The sequence below is a fragment of the Oenanthe melanoleuca genome, chromosome 6 (genome assembly GCF_029582105.1).
Source record: "Oenanthe melanoleuca isolate GR-GAL-2019-014 chromosome 6, OMel1.0, whole genome shotgun sequence".
Taxonomy (NCBI): domain Eukaryota; kingdom Metazoa; phylum Chordata; class Aves; order Passeriformes; family Muscicapidae; genus Oenanthe; species Oenanthe melanoleuca.
Genome location: NC_079340.1, coordinates 22,499,402 through 22,515,496, shown reverse-complemented (window position 1 = coordinate 22,515,496; position 16,095 = coordinate 22,499,402). Strand labels below are relative to the sequence as shown.

The 16,095-nt window shown below is 55.4% G+C and overlaps 1 protein-coding gene and 1 long non-coding RNA gene across 15 annotated transcripts in view; one reads left to right on the top strand and one right to left on the bottom strand.

Annotated features, from left to right (window-relative positions):
• SEMA4G (semaphorin 4G) overlaps nucleotides 1-16,095 on the top strand; it is a 29,090-nt gene that overhangs the window by 6,651 nt on the left and 6,344 nt on the right. For 3 of the 13 annotated variants that reach the window (XR_008840809.1, XR_008840808.1, XM_056494667.1), the window contains exons 1-5: nucleotides 3,852-4,002; nucleotides 13,774-14,011; nucleotides 15,157-15,305; nucleotides 15,792-15,854; nucleotides 15,934-16,032. Coding sequence is in view for 2 of the 13 variants with exons in the window: in XM_056494667.1 (XP_056350642.1) it covers nucleotides 13,888-14,011; nucleotides 15,157-15,305; nucleotides 15,792-15,854; nucleotides 15,934-16,032 (435 nt within the window). In the remaining 11 variants the exon portion in view is untranslated. Of the gene's footprint in view, nucleotides 1-3,325; nucleotides 3,347-3,843; nucleotides 4,007-4,101; nucleotides 4,186-11,112; nucleotides 11,204-13,773; nucleotides 14,012-15,101; nucleotides 15,306-15,791; nucleotides 15,855-15,933; nucleotides 16,033-16,095 lie in introns of those variants that run through there. The other 10 variants (XR_008840817.1, XR_008840816.1, XR_008840807.1 and 7 more) reach the window with 7 other exon arrangements.
• On the bottom strand, nucleotides 4,194-10,814 carry LOC130254746 (uncharacterized). Of its 2 annotated transcripts, none has more exons than XR_008840818.1 (3): nucleotides 10,726-10,814; nucleotides 5,771-7,393; nucleotides 4,194-5,255 (listed from the first exon to the last, which is right to left on the bottom strand). It is a non-coding gene; the product is annotated as an uncharacterized LOC130254746 (long non-coding RNA). The 2 variants fall into 2 exon arrangements; XR_008840819.1 differs by having other exon boundaries at nucleotides 4,194-5,181.

The following is a 16,095-nucleotide window of genomic DNA, read 5'->3' as shown; positions in this document are numbered from 1 at the left end:
TGTGCACGCTGCCAGTGTATTTCTAATTTAATCCTGGCTGCTATTTGATCCTGCTAGGTTTGTATTTACACCTCTATGATCCACAATGAAATCCTCTGTCTGACCAAACCTGGTTCCCAGTAGTGGGAGAGGAGACATACAGCACTGGGGAGTGTGGGGGTCTTCTGACAGTCATCCTGGACACCCTGTGTGTGGGACATCCACTAAGGTCTTGTCTGTGCAGGATAAACCTGGGAGGAGGCAATAGGATTAGAGGCTGGGGGCTGGCATGTTTTGGGATGGCACGCAGGGTGAGGGACCCTCGTGGCCCAGGATGACAATTGGTGCCACACAATGCTTCATCCCCAGCAGACCTTGAGGCACTTGAGGCAGAGCAGTGTGATGCATTAAGCACCTTAAATCACGTTGCTGTGTGCTCTGAGGGGGTCTGCACGTCCCTCCAGGCTGGGGAAGTGTCTGTGGCAGGGAGCACCTGGCAGTGCTGCCATCCTGGGGGCTGAGCTGCAACCTGAGTGCGTGCAGGTCTCCGTCCCCCGGGCTCGGGGTGAGCGCAGCATGTGTGCTGGGAGAGCTGATCCGCGCTAATCCCATCAATATTTCACGCTGCCGTGGCCCTGTTATAATTCCTCACGTCATTTGGGATGCTGGCTGGGATGAGGGTGTGGTGCCAAGTGAAACATGAGAGCTGCCATGGCTCTGCCCTGGCTCCCTGGGCATCTGAGGGGTGAAAGGGGCTGTCTGTGTGCTTTTCTACTCGCCACCATGGGTAGAGTTGTGTGGCAGAAACAGGTGAACCCAAAAATGCTGGCTGTTGGCATCTGCTTGGTTTTGCCATGCACTGGAGTGCTGGGGCTGTGCTGTGTTGGGCAGCTGGCCCATGTACAGATGGGGCTGTGACGTGGCAGAGCCTGCTCTGAAAGGTCCTCGCTCTGTGGGACACAGTATTTCAGTGACAACAAGAAGAAATTAAACAGTAACTAGTCACTGGGCTGGTGATGAGGGCACAAAAACATTTCCTTTCCCTAAAGGCTGTTTGGAGTAAAAGGGAAAGAGCATTACAGATAAAATCTGGCATGGTTTTGGGGAGAGGGGTTTCACAAGGCACCATATTATGACTCAAAGGGTCCCCTGCTTTGGGCTGGCCCTGGACTGGGATAGGAATTGTAGGGCTGTAAATTCTATGAGGAGCAAATGATGGAGCTGGGGTTGTTTCAGCTGGAGAAAAGGATATTCTGGAGAGAGCATCCATTCTACAGTTGCCTGAAGGAAGGTTGTAGCAGGGTGAGGGTCAGCCTCTTCTCCCAAGTAAAAAGTGACAGGAAAAGAGGAGATGGCCTCAAGCTGCACCAGCAGAGGTTCAAGTTGGACATCATGAAGAATTTATTCTCTGTAAGTGTGGTTAAGTATTGGAATGGACTGCCAGGGAAGTGGTGGGGTCATAGTCCCTGAAGATGTTCAGAAATCGACTGGAGATGGCACTTAGTGCTGTGGTTTTGTTCACCAGGCTGTTTGGTCAAAGGTTGGACTCTTGGAGATCACTTCCAACCTTAAGGATTCTATGATTCTAGAGCTGCCCCAATAGGAAATTCCCCTTCCAGCACCTTCCTGGCTCTGGGCTAAGGTTGAAGCAGGAGGCAGACCTCTGTACTTGGCAGAACCAATCTGTGGATATGAGGGATGAAAGCACAGGAGAGGGTTGGGTCTGTCTGGGCTCCTGCTGCCTGGAACCCGCTCTGACTCTTGGGAAAACCATGCAAAGAAGAGGAAGGCCCTGGCCTTCAACCTCGTGGAGCCCTAAATTCCTTCAGTTAATCTCATGGGGGCAGCAGAGCAGGCAAAGCTCTGAAAATAGATCTGTTTCCAGCTGCCAATGACTCGTGTTAATTAATTAAAGCCTCGCAAGCTCGGGCCTGTAAAAGCGCAGTGCTGGTCGCGCCAGGTTCGGCTTGCTCTGCACTCACACACTAATTATCCTACTGCAAGGCCAGCAGCTAACGAAGCTCCAATTTGTGCTGGGTTCGGCTCCCAGCCATGTGGGAGGCAGGGAGTGCTGTTGCAGGATGGGATGGGCACAGTGCCCTGGATAAGGGGGAGTGTTAGGCAGCTGTGTCCCAGCTGTGGCCCCCCTTTCCCCAGTGCTCATGGACCAGTTCTCCCCATAACTGGCCCCACAGGTTCCAGCTGTGCCTCTGCTAAGGTAGGGAATGGGGTTTGGAGAGGATGAGGAGCACCAGCTGCCTTGCAGTACCTGAACACCCCATACCTAGGTAAAACAGGCTGGCCAAGCACATCCCTGCCTGGCTGCCAGTGCCAGTTCTTCCACAGGGTGGGCAGAGGGGCAAAGTGAGGCGTGGAGGAGATGCTGGGGTTTTGCCCAAGGACAGGAGGAAATGGTAATTAGCCTCTGGAGAGCACAGGAGGTGAGGCTGGGAAGGCAGGGAGTGCTCAAGGAGGTGGGCAGTGTCTTCTCTGAGAGTGGGGACAAGGAATGGGTCTTGGGATATTGTGCTGGGAGAGAGGGTGGTGGCTGCCTGGGGAGTGTGTGCAAGGGTGACAGAGCCACCTGTCATCAAGAGCGCTCAGATGAGTCCCTCCTCAGCTGAGACCCATTGATGGGTGAGGACTGGGGAGATTCAAACTTCTGTTACCCTCCCTCCCACCTACAGTGTTTGTAGGAGATAGGATCCTGGCAGACAGAGGCCTTGAGGATGGCATGTTAGTCAGGCTCCTCACAGGAACACCCTGGTCCTGCCATCTCTACTGACCCCAAAGGTCCAGAAGTTGGTGGGATGAATCTCAATTAGAGCTGACCCTCATCCCCAGAAAATGCTCAGAAACCATAGCACAACCTGCTCAACCCTCTGTCCTGCTGTGGACCTGGCTCCAGGTCTGCAGGGTGTGGGGCTGGGGTGGGGTGGAGGGGATGAACTGGCATCCAGAGGTGACACTGAGCTGGCACTGAGCACCACATGGCTTTGTAACCATGGGCTGGCATCACCTGGCCACCCTGCCAGCTTGGAGAGAGCTGTAATCCAGCATACACAGGTACAGCATTTCCCCAGCTCCAGCTGATTTCCAACTGCCCTAGATCCAACCTGCTGATTACACAGTGTTGGCTCAGAGTTTTGCTTTCGGGAGGCCTGCTGCTGCTGTGAGGGGTGAGGAGGGAGGGCTGCCCAGGTGCTGGAAGCTTATGAAACGAAAGCAAACACAGGCCTGGACCTGGCAGCTCCTTCACATGGGGCGGAGCTGCAGAAGCCACCCAGGATAAAAAGGCTCCACACAGGGCCCCAGAGAAACCATTACCTGCCTGTGTTTCCAAACAACCTTCCGCCATGTGGGAATGGTGAGACGTGCTGAGAGAAGATGGGGCACAGTGCCTGGCTCAGGGGCGCAGTGCAGGATGCTGGGGGGACTGAGGAGCAAGAAACCTTAGTGAGCACCATGGCACTGCGGGGAGCTGTGCTGTTCTGGCACTGGTGGCTCTGACTGGGGGCTGTGATGGCGTGATGGTACTGCTAGCTTGTGTGTGCTGTGCTGGCAGAGGAGGATGATGCCTATCCGTGTTCAGCCACCCTTTATCACAGTCACAAGTCCACAATACCAGCCCTTTGCCTCCCTGACTTTGCAAAGGGCATTCACATTGGCCTTTTGGGAGCTGCATCACCCAAACCTCCTGTGCTGAGTGAGCCCCCGGTCCACCCTACATGTTGTGGGGCCGACCGGGCAGCATCCCGTCCCTGCCGGGGGGCACGCTGCCACCTGCTTCCACGCAGCGAAGGGAAGGGCGGCTCTGCTCCGCTCCCCTCCTCCTCCTCCTCCTCCTCCTCCTCCTCCTGGGCCGGGCCCGCGGTGCCGGCAGGGGGCGATGCGGGTCCCGGCGAGCTCGGTCCGGCACGGCGGGGCCGCGCACACCGCGCTGCGCTGCGAGCCGAGCCCAGCCGAGCCGAGCCCAGCCGTACCGTGCCCGCACTGCCCGCACCTGCTGCGCCTCCGCACCAGGCAGGTACCGGGGGGACGCGGCAGCGCCGGGCGGGCCGGGCCGGGGCGGGCCCGCGGGCCGGGGGGTGCTGGGTTCGGGTTCGGGTTCGGGCAGGAGCCGGATCGCTGCGGGGACTGCGCGCACACGGCTGGGGCTGGGGCTGGGGCTGGGGCTCAGCCCACCGGCAGCATCTGGAGTGCTGGGTGAGCGCCTTGAATCGCTCGGTGGGTCCTGGGTGCTGGCTCAGGATCGGGTCTGGGTCTGCAGGCAGGGTTTGGGGTGCTGGATCCCAGCTGCTGGGTCCGCAGGCAGGTTTAGGGGCGCTGGGTGCGGGTGCTGAATTCACAGGCAGGGTTGAGTTGCTGGATCTGGCGTGCCGGGTCTTGGTCCGGGTCCACGAGCAGGATTTGGAATGGTGGTTCTGTCTGCTCGGGTGCTGGATCCGGGTGCTGAGTCCACAGGCAGGATCTGGGGTGCTGGGTGCGGGTGCTGTTCATAGGAGAGGTCCAGAGAAAGAGGAGCAGGGCTCTGACCTACTGTGGTTGAAATCCAGGGAATAATCTTGGGGGAAACAAGAGAGCAGAGCCTTGGAAGCAGCGTAGAGAGGGGTTCAGAGTAGGTCTGATGCAGGTGAGGATTTGGGGATGATGAGTAGGAGGGGAAGTGGGATATACTGGATCTGGTGGCAGTGCAGGAGCTTTCTTTGGGGTCAGGTTTAGAGTGTGGGGTGAGGTGGATCTGGGGGAATCTGGGTAGGAGTGATGAGGGAACATGCTGGGGGTGTGAGGGCACACGATGATAGGAGTTGTGGACAGACAAGGCAGCAGCTCTGTCAGGGAGGGCTGGATACAGCTCATTCCTTCCCCAGCAGGCTGGGGGGATCAGGGATCTGTAGGGATGAGAATTGTTGGTGGTTTTTGGGAAGGCTGAGCGTTACCTGGGGTCAGCTGGTGTTTCAGATCGCTGGGATGAGGTACTAAACCGATGCAGGTGGTGCAGTGCAATCCCTGCCCCCTTCTCCTTCCCTTTGGAAATGAGGGGGTGGTCATGGAATGTGGCTTGTCTGAGCCTTGACTCGCTGAGATTCATCTCTTCGGGATGCATTGCTGTGGGGGCTGCAGATGGCCCCTAGGCAAAGCAGACCAGGCTGTGCTGGGGGCTTCTCTGCATCTTCGTGCCAATCCAAAGGTAGAAAGTACCTGCAGCATTGGAATTTGGGGCTCTCTTTGCTCTCTCCGTCAGTGCCCAGGTGGGCCAGTGACTTGTGCCTGGCCTTTAATAAACCAAAAGCATGAAGTGAGAGGGGGAACCATGAAAAGGCTCTTTGAATGCCAAAAAAACCAGTCTCCTACGACAAAGAGGCTTCCCAAAATGGATGAGGAGTGCAGTTCTGCTCAGATGCAGGGAAATTATTAATAACAACAGCGGCATTTTTGGTGCTAGCTGGCCTGGCACTGCAGCAGGCGCTGGTTGGGGCCCCCCCAGCTAAGCCCCAACCTGGGCAGGGTGACCATGGCAGCCGCAGATGCTGCGAGTGTGCCCTGCAGGACAGGTCTGTGCTTCATCTCGGTTTGGCCAGGCTTGCTCTGCCCAGAGGGATGAGGGGCAGGGAGCTGCCCCCAGCAGGAGAGATCCCTATCAGGACTTTGTTTTTGTGTTGCAACCTGAGGGGAAAAAAAACCCCAAATCCCAACTGCTCTTTCAGCTCCTGCAGATGAGGCTTTGTTCTCCCCCCACCCCCCCTCGCCTTTTCCAACATCTATTTGAACATTTCACCACTTTACCCACCAGGAATGCAGCGGAGCTGGGAGGTTTATTCAGCAAATCTGGCAGGTCATGTGCCAGGAAAAAGCTTCCAGGTGTGCTGAGCAAGGCTGGTGAGGGGCCTCTGCGGGCACCCTGTGCAGGAGGGCAGCGCTGGGTGCAGGGGAGATGTGGTGCCAGCCTCGCCTGGCCGCGTGTGGGGAATTTCCCTGCACTTGCCCGCCGGCTCTGCTTGGCATCTTGACGAGACTTGTTGGGAAGCAGCTCATGTGATGGGTGGTTTTGTGAGAGGAGACCTGTCCTGGGGACCTGCTGCCTCTTGGGGGGGCAAGTGATGTCCTCAGACATTTTATATACCCCCTCTGACAGAGGTGCTGGGTGGGTTCCTGTTCAAAGGTCAGAGCTCCCTACCTGGCTGGTGATCAGGAGGAAATGCTGCCATCTCCATTCCTCCCTGGCTGGCTGTGCCACCTGCTCCTCGTGGTTTACGAGCATGAGGGCTCTGCCATAGCAAGGTCATCACCAAATCCACCCCCTCTTTCCTCCTGTTCAGAGATGGAGGAGGCTGAGGGTTTCAGGCACAGGGAACTGACCCGTGTGGGGGCCGGGATGCAGCTTCGTCATTCAGGGTGTGCTCTGGCTTCTGCTTTTCTTGTTGATTAAAAGATCCCTCCAGGTACAATCCCACCTCCGTTACCTGATGGAGGGTGACTGTTTGCCTGCTGCAAAGCCCAGCCCATGTAAATCGTGCGGGGATCTGATTTTGGGGCAGCAAAGTTGGTGGTATGCAAACAACTGTGGGAAAGGCCAGATGTTACTGCTTTGTGCCATGCAGTTTTGAATGCAAAGTGGAATATCAAAATTGGGTTTGACCCCAAATTGAAGCTTTGTTGGAGGGAAAGCAAAAGAAACATGAAGATGTTGAAACTGGAAGCCATAAAACTGCTCCTGTCATCTGGTTTTGCTGGACTTTGGAAAAGAAAACAGTTTATCTTTGGAATAAATAAAAGGGAGAGGAGGCTCACAGCAGAAAACCCCATGTTCACTGCAGACAAGTTGGGTTGTGCTCCACCTCTTGCCTTGCTTCCAAGGAGACCCCAGGTTGTGTGTGATTTCTGAGCCTCTGTTTCCCCTGGGGAAAGCCCCGCACCTTCCCGACAGTGAGAACCCCAGGCATTGCCAAGAAACATCTTTGCAACTCAAACCTGGCTTTGGAAAGTAACTGGAAGACAAACCGGCTCTAAACAAACACCCAAGTTAATTTCGTGTCCTGCATTGTATGAGCCCAGTGAAATGAAACACAGTGCAGCCACAGGGGCGGGCAAATGGATTCAGATGCTTTAAAAAGCCCTGAAATCTGCTGGCTTTGAGATGTCCTTTTACATTTAGAGTTGGGATGTTTTTTCTTGTTTTCTTTTTAATTGTTCCTGGGAACTTAATTCTACCATTATTTTGCTGCTTCTGCTGAGGAGACAATGTGCTACAGCCACAAAGCCTTTGAAGGCTGAATTGCAGATCACATCCAGTGCTGAGCCACTCGCATGCAGACTCCCCCTTGCTGGGAGAATTTGCTGTGATGTGGAGGGCTGTCTGTCTGTCTGTCTGCTCGTCTGTCAAGCCCCTCGGCCAGCGGTGAAGCTTGTCACGCTGCAAATGAAAGAAGGATGGAACGTGTTGGGGGTTTGGACGTGATGTTGCTAGCACCAAGCTTGTCTCTTCCTAATGGTGGAGGAGGTGGGAGCCCCAGGGATCTGCATCCCATATCCCAGGCTCGATGGCTGTGCTCTGCCTCCCCCGTGTCCTGCGTTGGAGCTGTGTGGGTGAGGTCAGAGCGAAGCCACCAAGTCTCGGCACCATCCGGTTTCACTTCCCGCTTGTTGCATGACTCCCTGCTGTTCTCTCAGGTGCTCCCAGGCTGTGGGGTCAACTCAGGGCTGCTGCTGTGGAGATTCCAAATGGGAGATATGTGCTGTGTGAGAGAGAAGAGCTAGAGGGACTCTGTCCTCACTGCTGTCCTGCAAGACCTAATGGCCTCCAGCATGTGAAGAATTGTTCTTGTGAGAGGAGTTTTGCTGCTCTGTCCAGGCATTCTGGGCTGGCTGTGCCATTCCTTGGTGCTCTTGGTTCAACCACTGAGCTGCAAGGGTTTGTCCTTCAGCCTCCCCTCCTTGCACCCTCCCAGGCCATCTCCTGGCCAGGCCTCTGGATCCTGGCAAGGAACTGTTTCTAAGTAGCAGATGGTGTTGGTGGGTTTTCCATTAGGGTGGGCAGTGGAGGAGTGATCTGTTCTGCTGTCGTGGGCACTGTGCTCTTGCTGCCTGCTTGTGTCGTGCCATGAGCAGCTGGAGCAGAGCTGTCCCTGTGCCTGGCAGCCGTGGCACAGGGCAGAGCAGCTTTCCTTTTTTTCTCAGTCACACATTTTTGGGTGGGTTTGGATGGGAATGGCTGGAGAGATCTCATGGGGACTTGGCACTGAGCTCAGTTGCTGCCTGGCAGCCCCTTTGAACCTCCTGCTCCACATCAGACCTGACCTGATGGAGGAGAGGAACGAGTTCTTGTGAGATTAGTGAAAACAGGGAGCTGGGAGAAGCTAACACACCCTGATCCCTGCAGCTGTGTAGGGGGGACGCCATGTATCCCTGCCCCTTGCGGGGTGGGCAGCATTCCCCACAGGAATGCAGCAGGGGGATGGCCATAAAGGCATGGTGCTGGGGGGAAAATTCTGTCAGAAACTGGGCTGTTGTTAGTTTTATTGCTGACTGTTCAGCTTGTCTTTCCAGCACTGGTGCCCCTTAAACTGGCCCACATCCCTGACTGTCCCTACTCGCTCTCCCATCCATCACTTTGCTACTTCACATGTCTCCTCCCTGCCGTGACATTTCTGGGATCAGAGCTGGGTTCTCTCCTCTGCTGGATGTGCTGGACTCTGCTGGAGGCTGGTAGGGACTGTGCTGTGGGAATTTGGAGCCTGTTCCCATGGCCTGCAGGAGCCTCCCTGGCTCCATGATGGCTGTGCCCTGCGTGGGGGCTTTGCACTGGAAGCAGGGCAGGATACTCTGTGAGAATAGCTGATGTTGCAGCTCTTCCTCTCCTTCTCTGGGCCTAAATCCCAAATTTGGGTAAAGAAGAAGTACATCTGCTTCCTGAATGGCGGAAGCTCTAGTGTGTGTCTGCTGAAGCACCTCAGGGTCAAGCATGGTTTTGTTTAAAGAAAGCAACTAAAATAAACCCAGGGAGGGGCTCCCAGGAGGTCAGTGTGCTCCTTCTCTCCCTGACCCAGCATGGGTCCCCTCTTCCTGGAGGGCATTTGGCAAGTTTGAATTTTTTTTTTCTTGTGTTGTTGACAAAAATTCTGTTTGGTTGAGAAATATCTGTGGAGCAGCGCCAGCCCAGTCCCACGGTCAAATCCTTCCCCTACAAATCTGTGCCGGGAACAGTGACTTGTTTTGGGCTGGCTTTTGGGGTGCTGCCACAGGGGACCCATGTCCTTGCAGGGCAATCCGGGCACGAGGCCAGGAGCAAGCTCCTCGAACAAATGGATGGACAGATGGACACTATGGGCTTGAGGTGGATCTGATGCTTTATCATTTGCTGGTTGGGCTCTGCAGCAGAAGCAAAGTGCTGGAAGTTCGTCAAGGACTGAATTAAAGTTGCCTGGCAACCTCCATCCCGGCTCCTCTTCCCACATCTCGCAGGATTTCCCACCCAAGGTCTGCCGCCTCCAGGGAAGGGGAGCCCGAAATGCACTGCGCTCGCGTCCAGGCTGGGGCCAGGCCTGTCTGCCATCCCTGCATGGCTCCTTTCCCATAACTTACTGGCTGTTCCCACGCCTGGCAGCCGGGAGCTCTCCCCACCTCAGCCCCTGGGGCAGGTGCCTTTCCCCCAGCCCGTGCCCAGAACGGCTCAGGCTGTTTCAGCTGAGCCTGAGGGCAACTCGAGTGGGTCTCCTGGAGGCTAGAACAGTTCAGTGACAGTGGGAATGCCCGTGGCTGTGGGGAATGTGCCAGGCTTGGCCCCACTGAGTAGACTAGAATCAGCTGCATGGTGTTTGGAATGCCCAGGCTGGGCTGCCATAAAAAAGCAAAGTGGAATTGTTGTCTTCTGGTGCAGTCCCTGATGGGAATTTTGTTAAGGCTCTTTTGCAGCTCCATAACCCAGAGAAGACCCGCTGGAAATCCCTGTTTCCCACTGGGAAACTGGCAGTGCTTGCCTGTAGTAGTCTGTGATGCCAAGGCTAACAGCCATGAGAGAGGAGGAATGTACAGCAGCCACTCTGTGAGCCTGCTTAGGCTTTACTAGATCTTGGTAAGACAACTAAAGCTGTGTGAGAAGGGGTGAGATGGGGAAGTGTCTTATCCCACTCTCTAAATCTGTCCTGCCATCCAGAATGGATGCTGAGGGTAAGCTGGAGAAGTCCTGCTCCCACACACCACTTCCATTCTTTCTCCTGAGTTCCTTTGAGATTAAAAAGATGGCATAATTTTTAGCTGTGCTGATGAGGAAACCTTCTTGGGGGGGCCTCTAAGACCCCTTCTGTGGTCTCTCCATGTTTGACAGCCCCACAGCACAGGTTTTGCTGCCTTGTGACTTTGAGGACCCTGGGGCAGTGGGAAGGGGCTCCTGTGTCCACAGTATGTTGAAGTGTGTGGCAGCTTTGGCTCATTTCTTTGGCCAGTTTCTTTGGCCAGATCCAGGCTGGTGAGAACGTGAAATTCACTCCTCAAAAGCTTTTTGCACCTCCAGAGATGCTGGTCGTGGGGATTTTGAGGAGGTGCCGACTGGGCCAGCCCGTTTGGGTGTGCTGGCTGCCGGTGGGAGGCTGAGGCCAGCACAGTCATGCTCACACAGCTTCCGTCGTGACCCAGTAAACCCAGTCAGACCTGACCTGTGCTCACCCACGCCTGCACGCCTGTGCCCACCCACTGCTCTCCTGCACTCCCCAGGGACCAGCAAACACATCCCACCTGGAGAGACCCTACCTGGGGCTTGCTCCATGCTGGGAGCTGTGGTGAAGCCCATAGGAGCACTGATAGCCAGTAGTAGGAGAGTGGGTTTTGCCTCAATGGATGTTACACGTTGAGTAGAGCAGCTGGTTGCTGGCCTTGCCCCTCTCAGTGTCCATCAGCCCTGTGGCTGGGTCCTGCATCCACCATCCTGCTTCTCCAGCATCACCAGCCGGTGTGGGAGCTGGGGCTGGACCATCAGGTCTTATGACAGCCCCCCCGTGCTGGGAAATAGGTGAGGTGCCAAGGGACTTGGAACTCACTCCTGGGGATGGGATGGGCTTTTCTGGGCAGTTTTTCTTAAACTCCTATTTCATTGGAGCTGCTGCTGCTTTTCAGCCTCTTCCTCTCCCCTCCCCCAGAGAAAACTCTGTGGCGTTTCCATTCCCAGCTTTTTTTCCATTTCTCGTTGAAGTGCTGGACTTGTGTAATCCGTCTGCCTCAAGCCCTAGAGGTGAGTCCCACGGATCAAGGTCTCCTCTGCTTCCTGCCTGAGCCCTCGGCTTCACCCTGAGCTTAGAACTTGCACCCTGGCAAGGGGGAAGTGATGGTTTTGGAAGTGTTTTGGTGTGGCTGTAGACCAGGGTATTGACCTGACTGGAACCAAGGATTGTTTCAGTTCCTTCTTTTTCTCCCCCACCCTAGGTATGAAAAATAAAAACTAGAAAATAAAAAAAAAACAAAACAGGGAAGCTTGGAACAACCCTTCTCTTTGAGTAAAATATTAACTGGCTTACAGCGTAACTGATTAAGTGTTCTTTAGGACAAAGTTACATCTGATCTCGGGCAAAGGAGCCTTTGGAAATGGGTGTAGCTGCTTCCCAGGAAAAAGCAGAAGAGCCCAGCCCAGCATGGGAGGTTGCTCCCCCCTGCCCAGCCAGGAGCCCTGCACAACCTCCTCTCAAGTTAGATTTATTTTTGTTTTCCCCTGTAGTGGCTCGGTGATGGTTCAATGCTAGCGGGGGCTGGCTGGCAGCGCCGCGCCGGCCCTGTGATAAACACCATCCCTGCCCGGCCGTGCTCCTGGCTCAGCTCTGGTCCCTGGCACGTCGGGAGCCAAGCCTCAGGCAAAGTTCAGGGCTTGTTTGTGCAGGGAAGATAAGGTGAGGACGCCCAGCAGCATGCAGGGCTGTTACTCATTTATGAGAGATCACTGTTTGCCTTGTCGTAAGGAGGTTTCTCCTCTCTGCTTTCCCATCCTGGGTGCAGCAGCTCTTGTGGCTTTTGTGTGATTCCAGACTGGTGTCCCCATGTGGAGGCTTGGGGAAGGGTCTCCCTGTAACTTCCAGAGTGGCCCTGCTCCTACTGGCAGGATGGAGAGCTGTCAGCATAGGGCTGGCTGGGGTGCTTTGGTGCTCCAGGTGTGACCCCACCACTTGCTTTGCCCAAAGCTTGGTGGGTTTGGCTCATGCTAGACATAGTGTCACCAAAGCAAATTCTTTCTTCTTGATGTCCATCTGCACTCACCTGCCTTGCATTGCTATGCTGTCATTCATGGGCAGACCCTCTGTCTGTACAGGGCTTGTCCTGGAAACAGGAGTGGCATGAGCTTTCTCTGGGATCTGCTCCCCAAGGAGCTCAGCCCTGCATGCAGCACCCTGCCTGCACCCAGGGTTGGATGCTCTTGGGTGCTCTGTGCTGGTCTAGAGCCTGGGGGACAGTGGGGCAGCAGGGAGAAACATTTCCCATCTGCCTCATTCCCGGAATGCTCTAGGGCAGCAGGCAGTGCAGGTGTGAGGTTTGTGCCTGAAACCTCTCGGAGGAACCAGCACTTTGATGCAAACTCCAGAACTGTGGCTGAAACCACATCCAGCCCCTCATTTCTCCTTTTCAGTCGCAAAGCCCTTTTCACTTTGGTTTTACCTCCCCTCTTCCTGGGACTCTGCAAAGTATTTGCTTCAGGGAAATTGTCTGCAGTGAGCGTGTTTGAGCAGCTTCTCTACCAGGTCAGGTATATGTGGATGTATATATATATATATTTATAAACCTCTAGCAAATACATGGGTGCTGGTTACTTACCGACAGGTCTCTGGCTCAGAGATACCCAGTCATCATTTTCCTCCTTAATTCCTGCAAGATGAGCTCGTGGCTTTGCTCAGTGCAGCTGGGAGAAGTGGGGGTTATTTGTGAGGGTTCAAATGCATGAAAGTGAGAGCCAAAGTAGATGCAGAGCTTCAAGGTGGATTGGGATGAAAGGGAAACTGAAATCTCGTGGAAAAATACTGGGGGGGAAAAATTGTTTCTGCTTGAAAAGACTTGCTGAAGATTCCAATCAGTTCCTGTGTGGATTTTCCTTCACCTTAAGTCCCATGCATCCCAAGCATCCCTCCCAATGCTTCAGCCCTCTGGAGCCTTATAATTTAAGGTGGGGCAAAACTGGGGGCAAGTATCTTGCACAGCAGGACATGGTCGACTGGGGGTTTTGGGAAGGAGAAGACTCAGGCTCCCCAGGACTCTCATTGTTGCCATTCCTGCTGCAGCCACTCTGGGGAGTGGGTCTTGGGGTACCCCAATGTGCCAAGACACCCACAGAGGTGCTTGTCCCTGAGCCCCTTTCTCTGCTTTTGAGGGAAAAATGCATCTGCTTTTTGGGTGTGAAATGCAATAGGGGATCAGCTGGCTCTGCTGAAACATGTCCTTCAGTCAGAGGGATCTGCAGGAGCAAAAGGCTGGGAGTGAATGAGGGATGAACCCAGAGAAGACCTGGAGGAAATTGTACATCCAAGTGCTCAGCAAACAACTCCCTGCTTGACAGAATGGTTGCTGACCCAGGGGGATGCTGCAGAAGGTCACTGTGCTCAAACTCCCCTCCACACTCCATGAAGGCTGCAGGCTCCATGCCTTGTGCTATGCCTTAGTTTCCCCTTTAGCAAGTGAGGGTTTGTTTTCCCCTGAAGCCATCCGTGGTCTGAGGCTGTGCTGGGTCAAGCATCCGTGCACGTATGCAGCTGGCTCCTTCCCCAGCCTGCTGGCTGGTGAGGTGCTGGGACAGCGGCAGTGTCTGACCCAGGCTCTGTGTTTCAGGAGGGTTTGGTGGCCAGCCCTGTGGCAGAGAGCTGGAGAGGCCGAGCCGAGGATTGGCGGCGCCGGCCCGGCGGCAGCGGCTGAGGCGGCCGCCCTCGCCCAGAGAGCAGGAAGATGAGCGCAGCTCCGGCACATCTCCTGACAACGCTCTTCATGGCAGCGGCAGCCGTGCGCTACCCGTCGCGGCGCTCTGCCACCGACCTGGATGCCACCCCCAGGACGACAGTCACCTTTGATGGTAAGGGGGGTGCGGGTCCTGGTGGTGGCAGTGAGGCTTGGGATCTTGCTGGCACTGGCCTTGGTGCATTGTGACTGCATTTAATCTTTGCCACCCCCCTGGAGCAGCACTGGAGGGTGGCTACATGGGGGCTTCTGATCCCCTGGGCTCCAGAAATCAGAGCCCACATGGCTATTTGGTACTGGGTGCCCCAAAGAAGCAAGCATGGCAAAATCATCTCCCCAAAAGCCAGAGCGGGACAAGGATGTACAGGGAGCCAGCCCTGCCCAGCAGCCCTTGGAGGATGTCCTGAGCTGAACATTGTGCCTGGGCTGGGATCTCATGGCCCAAATAGTCAGCAGGAAACTTCCATGATTTTCTCTAATTGCCACTGGGCTATTGACCTGCAGCCTCTGTAGTATCAGTGAGCCCAGCAGTGTCATCATCCCTTGGGGATCCACATGGCATCATAGACCTCATTAGTGAGGCTCAACTCAGCATTCGATGGTGGGAGAGTTTCGGGATTCATTAGCAGCTGGAGTGCCCTTTCCTCTCCAGGCAATGCCTCTTTTTTGGGAAAGGCAGGGAATTATTCTTTTTCCAGCTGCCTATAGGTCCCAAGCCTCATGGAATTTTCATTTCTGCTGGTTCTTCTGGCCAGGGCTGAGTCCTGCCTCACACTTCTTAGCACCCCAGGTTGGATGGTTTCATTGGCTTGGTGGGCAGGAGGACTCAGCCTCACTGCAGAATCACTCCCCTTGTATGACAGTTTTAGTTCAGGTTTTTTTATCCTTCTATCTGGGCTGGCTGGCTTAGTTCAGAGCCAGGGTCACTGCTGGCATGTTTCTGCTTTCTTCAGCAGTTTCCCAAACAACATGGCAGGTCCATGTCCAGCACAGTCATTGCAGCTCCCGCCCCTGAGCTGTGCTTTAATTAGTGGAGAGAAATTCCCTCTGTGAGCCTGAGCCCAATTAATGCCTTTTGCCTTTTACCAAACCTCCTCCCTCCCTTTCCTCCTGCTGTAACTGCTGTCACCCAGCACTGTCTGCCTGATAACCTCAGTGAGAGCCATCCCACCCACTTCCAGCTCCATTCTCTTGTCTTTTCCCAGCGGCTCGCGCTGGGCCTGCCCCAGGGTCCCCCTCAGCCCCCTGTTCCCTTTGCAGAGCTGTCGGGAGTCCGGCGCTTCTCCGCGCACACCCTCAACTACAGCACGCTGCTGCTGGAGGACGAGCGGGGCATCCTCTACGTGGGCGCCAGGGGAGCCATCTTCGCCCTCAACTCCAGCGACGTGGCCGACGGCTCCCACCACACGGTGAGCCCGGCCTCTGCCCCCTGGCTGTCCTCTCCTGTCCCATGCTGCTCGGTCCCCATCTGAATCGTGGCCGCTCTATCCCTGCTCAACCTCGCCCTCACCTGGAGGTGATGTCTCCAAGTCTGTGCCCAGGTCCCCTGTGGATGCCTGGTCCTTCTCCCCAGCCATGCAGCATGGGGACAGTGGTGGGAGACATCCCCAAGCTCAGAGTTGTCTGCTTTACACCCCAGCAGAATGAGGAGCAGGGAGGGAATCACACTCTTTTGCTCTCCCAGGGAAGAATATTCTGAAATCCTCCAGTGCTCTGGGATGTCTGCCCTCTGGTTGGGATGTGAGACCACTCTTGCCCCAGCCTGGTGGGGTGTGTGCAGGGTGCCATTTGTGCTCTGGGCAACCATCCCTCCCTAAATAAATAGGGATTTTATTGTCTCTGATGGCTCTGATGAAAGCTGGAGCTTGCAGTAGCAGTCTCTCTTCCCCTTGCAGATCCACTGGGAAGCCTCCCCGGAGAAGCAGATGGACTGCCTGCAGAAGGGCAAAAACAACAAGGTAGAGCTGCTGGGTGTGTGCCAGGGAGGGGCTGCCCCCACTTTTCCTGGCTTGTAACACCTGCGCTCCCCCTCCGCAGACCGAGTGCTTCAACCACGTGCGGTTCCTGCAGCGGCTGAACAGCACCCACCTGTACGCCTGCGGGACCTACGCCTTCCACCCGCTCTGCGCCGCCATCGTGAGTACGGCTCACAGCTGCACCTGTCCCTGCCACTGTGTCACCCCAGAGAGCTGCAGCCCC